General features: G+C 62.5%; 1 protein-coding gene across 2 annotated transcripts in view; it reads right to left on the reverse strand.

The window, feature by feature from the left end:
* The window catches only part of RXRA (retinoid X receptor alpha), a 66,508-nt gene that overhangs the window by 35,922 nt on the left and 26,611 nt on the right, over positions 1 to 3,975 (reverse strand). Inside the window, exons 1-2 of one of the 2 annotated variants that reach the window (XM_026860580.1) lie at positions 3,504 to 3,521; positions 3,021 to 3,286 (exon numbers count right to left, since the gene is read on the reverse strand). In XM_026860580.1, the coding sequence (XP_026716381.1) occupies positions 3,021 to 3,230 (210 nt within the window). In that variant the 5' untranslated portion in view covers positions 3,231 to 3,286; positions 3,504 to 3,521. Of the gene's footprint in view, positions 1 to 3,020; positions 3,287 to 3,503; positions 3,522 to 3,975 lie in introns of those variants that run through there. The other variant, XM_026860581.1, reaches the window with a different exon arrangement.

Genomic DNA, 3,975 nt, shown 5'->3' on the forward strand with positions numbered 1-3,975 from the left:
AGCTGGGGGGGGGTGATGGTCAGAGCAAGACGGGCCAAGCCCCTGCACCAGCTCAGGAGGGCGAGGGGGTCCCGTGCATCAGCAGGACACCCCAGTCAGAGCTGAGTCAGCCGGGGGCTGGGGCGGGGGAAGTCATCGGTTCCTCTCACAGCACGGGCCCAAAACCTCAGCCCAGGCACCACGCGCACCCCGGGGTTCCCACACCAGGCCGGCGCCTGCCCCGTGCCTTCCCCTTGCCGCCGCCGGCTGCCGAGCGAAACCGGCAGCACGTGCAGGCGGGGAGCAGGCAGAAGGGGAGGCAGCAGCCCCCGGCCTTGGCACAGCACTTCTGCTCTGGGGCAGGACAACTCCGGCTCAGCAAGTGAGAAGCGACGAGGGAGGAACCAGGCTCTGCTTCCCCCGTGACGCCGGGACTCCTCGGCTCCTCTCCCTTCCTTGTTCAGTTCATTGCACCGGGGACCGAATCCTGTCCCTTCTGGCAAGCAGAGCTTTATTCCTCCTCCCATCCAAAAAAAAAACCAAACCCCTTCTCCGGTCCCCCAGGCACCCGCACAAAGAGCATTGTGCAAAGACAGAGAGCGGCTCTGGAAAAGCCTAATCCCGTGTCTGATCTCTCCCCGCTCGCCCCCAGGCGCCCCGAGCTGCTGCCAGCGATGCCTGGGGCGGCTGCGCGGGTGCAACCCTGAGAATCCCGTGGAAAGTCCCTCCCTTTCAGCTCTTACTGAAAATCCTGCTTTTTTTTTTTCCCCTGTCTTCCCAGAATTCTTAGGTAAGAGGGTTTAAATATGTGCTAAATCCCAGGAAGCAGCAGAGCTGCTGGGTCTAACCTCCCAGTCTGGCTAGGACCTTGCTCACCACTGCAAATCTCACCCCTGGCCCAGCTTGGTGCCAGCATCTCCTCCTGGAGGGGGTCTGGGTGCTCAGATCCTGTGCCTTGTGCCCAGAATTTGGGGCTTCATTTGGAAACGGTGCAAGGTCCTGGAAAGTGCTGGAAGGAGGGCGCTGGGAGCACTTTGAGCATCCTCCAGCACTGGCACCAAGAGCTGCTGGTTCCTCACCTCCACTGGACCAAACTGGAGAGGGAAAGCACCCCGGATTTTGGGAGCTTGCTGGCTCCTTCCCACCCCGGTGCCAGCAGGAGCTGGGGTGGAAGGGACCCACCCTGTGGGACCCACCGCACCTCGCACGCCCCGTGCCCTTCTGCTCCGCTGGCTTTTCCAGAGGCGACGAGGCATGGCCTGATGGCAAGTGGCATCTGCCATCTGATTCAAACCACCTTCCATCAGTGCCATCCCCGCCCGGCGACGGGGGCCGCACGCCTCATTACCCCCGGCGCTTTGCCGACCGGTGCAGTGATGCGGGGGGCCACGCTCCCCTCCGAGCATCCTCCCGCACCCTCCTCCTCCTCCTGTGCTACTCCGCGGGCCCAGGTAGGCGCTTCCACCCGCTGCAGGGATGGGGACAGGGACCTAATGCGCCCAGACAGGGAACAGATGGCAGGAGTCATTAGGCTGAAGACCTCCTGACTGTCACCTCTAGGAAAACCACTTAAGACAAGTCCCTGAGCAAAGGACGGGCGCCTGCACCGCGCCGAGAGGGCTGGAGCCGCCGTGCTGCTACCTCACTCCCCGGCACCATCTGACCACGCTCTCAATTCCCCTTTCTGTCCTGTGGCTGCGTTTCATTTCAGTTCCCCCGGCTCGCCGGCCCCTAAACCCAACCGCGCCTCAGAATTGACGCTGGGGCTGCATCGCCCCTTCCCTGTTTCCTCCCCGGCTTGCGGCTCACCCCTGCATTGCTTCACATCCCCCCTTCCCACTGCTTCCCCACCATCCTGGTGCTCTCGCTGCTAATTTTGCTCTGACCACCCATTCCCAGGCGCCGTTTCAGTTCCTCTTCCCTTGGCCATGGGACGGGAGGTGGCACGTCCACCCCACACATCTCCTGCACTGGGGAGCGGGACCCAGCCCCAGGTTCCCCCACATCTCTGGGGGTCACGGGCTGGATCCTGCCTGGAGAAGCCCCTCAAAAGTCAAATAAAGCTGCCACTCCTCCAGCCAACATGGGGATGCTGGGGAAAGTGCCTGGGGGTCCCCAGGGTTGGAACTTAGCACAGCAGAGCCCTCCCCAGCCCCGGGTAGAAGGACCTGTTATCTCTGGAAATAAATCAGGCCAATATTTAAAAATAAAGGTGCCGGCAGGTGCTTGACTCCCAGAGAAGGCCTGGAATAAATAAACCCGCAGCGAGTGGCAGGTGGCGGCCAATTCCTTAATCTGCCCTTTTACTAAACATATACCGTGCGAGCAGCCAGCAACAGGTGGCATGGGCTGGCCTGCGCGCCCCGATCTTGCTATTTTTAAAAAGAGCTTATCTCTCCGTAGTTGGAGGTTTTTTACATAATCTTCAGCCAGCGAATGCCAGTCCCTCCCCTGCAAGGAGAAAGGGGCAGCGGGCAGGGGACCCCTCGGCGTGTGCCATGGGGACCGTGGGCTGGCCTCGGAGGGGATGTGCAGCTTCCCAGGGAGGGGATGGGACTGCTTGGGTGGGGAACATGGGGTGCAGACGGTCCAAGGGTGGCTCAGGCTCCTGCCAGAGCTACAGCAGCCCCCGGGTGACCCAGGGGTAGTCACTGCTCCCCTTTCATCCCCAGCCTTGGGGATGAAAGGGGAGGATGGGTGGGGACAAGCGATGGGAGGGGATGGATGGCTGTAGCCCGGCTGCGCTGGTCCCTTGGAGCCCACCGAGGGCAGCCCCAAAGGTGGCTGTAGCCCCCCAACTCTGGCCAGAGAGGCAAGATGCCTCCGGCTTAGTTTCCCCCTTGGGTTTCTGCTTTTTTTCTCCCTTCAGCACCTCCTTGAGATGGGGTTTATCTCCTTGTGCGTGCCCAGCCAGCCCAGCCTCCAGCGAGCCAGGGCTTGCAGCGGGGAGCCCAGAGCCAGTTCTGGATCAGCAAACCCAGGGAGGTGGCTTCTCCCCGGGTAAACAGGCAGCAGCAACGTCCCTGCCACCTTCCCCTTACCTGCGGGCTGCTGGTGCCGAATCCCAGGCTGGGGGTGGAGGGGACGGACATTGAGTGTGGGCCCATGGGGGAGCTGATGACGGAGAACGGAGGTCCCATGCCGTTGATGGGCGAGCTCAGGGTGCTGATGGGCGAGTGGAGCTGGCCCGGGGAGCCCAGCGAAGAGCCGATGCCCGGCCCAATGGACGGGTGGAGGGACGGGGTGGCCATGGGCCCTCGGCTCGTGGGAGAGTTCAGGGATGTCGAATTGACTTGGTTGGAGAAATCTGTTGAGAGGAAAGAGAGAAACGGGGCTGAGTCTCCTGTCTAGGACAGGCACATCGCCACAGCAAGCCCTACGCAGCAGCCCCCCACTCCTCGCCCCGCCGAGGGGCTGCTTTTCAACCTGCCCCCGAAATTCCCAATGCACCCCCCATTTTTCAAAGCCCCCTTCTGCTGGAGCGCCTACATGGGCGTTAAGACAGCCGCCGAGAACATTCCCACCTCGCGAGCCCGTTGTCACTGCCCTCCTCCATCTCGCCCACCGCCTCACCCCAGCTCGAAACTCTGCCGCAGAGGCAGCATCACTGCGCCGGCTGATGCACGGGCAGCAACCCCATCACGGGAGCGGACAGATGCCCTTCTGTGCTACAGAATAATTCAAATTTATCACAGCATCTCACGGCCGGGCCATGCATGGGGAGCGCTGAGGAGCAGCGCCTGCAGGGCCGCCCGCTGCGGCGGCACGGAGGGCGGTTTGGTGGCCAAAACGTGTCTTTGAGCATTGCATGGTGGGGTTTGTGTGTCTGCCCAGGGCACAAGCGTGCGATGGGGAAGTCTGAGTGTGTCGGCGAGGAGGAACAGGCCTGTCTGCTGGGCGGGTAGCGGGGGGCAGCTTTCTGCAGGCAGCAGCGCATGGGCCGGGTCTGCCTGCGCCCCAGCAGCTCCTCTGTCCCGGGGGGAGCGGGAGAAAGGA

This window comes from Athene cunicularia, assembly GCF_003259725.1.
Source record: "Athene cunicularia isolate RWA chromosome 17 unlocalized genomic scaffold, athCun1 chr17_part1, whole genome shotgun sequence".
NCBI classification, from domain to species: Eukaryota; Metazoa; Chordata; class Aves; order Strigiformes; family Strigidae; genus Athene; species Athene cunicularia.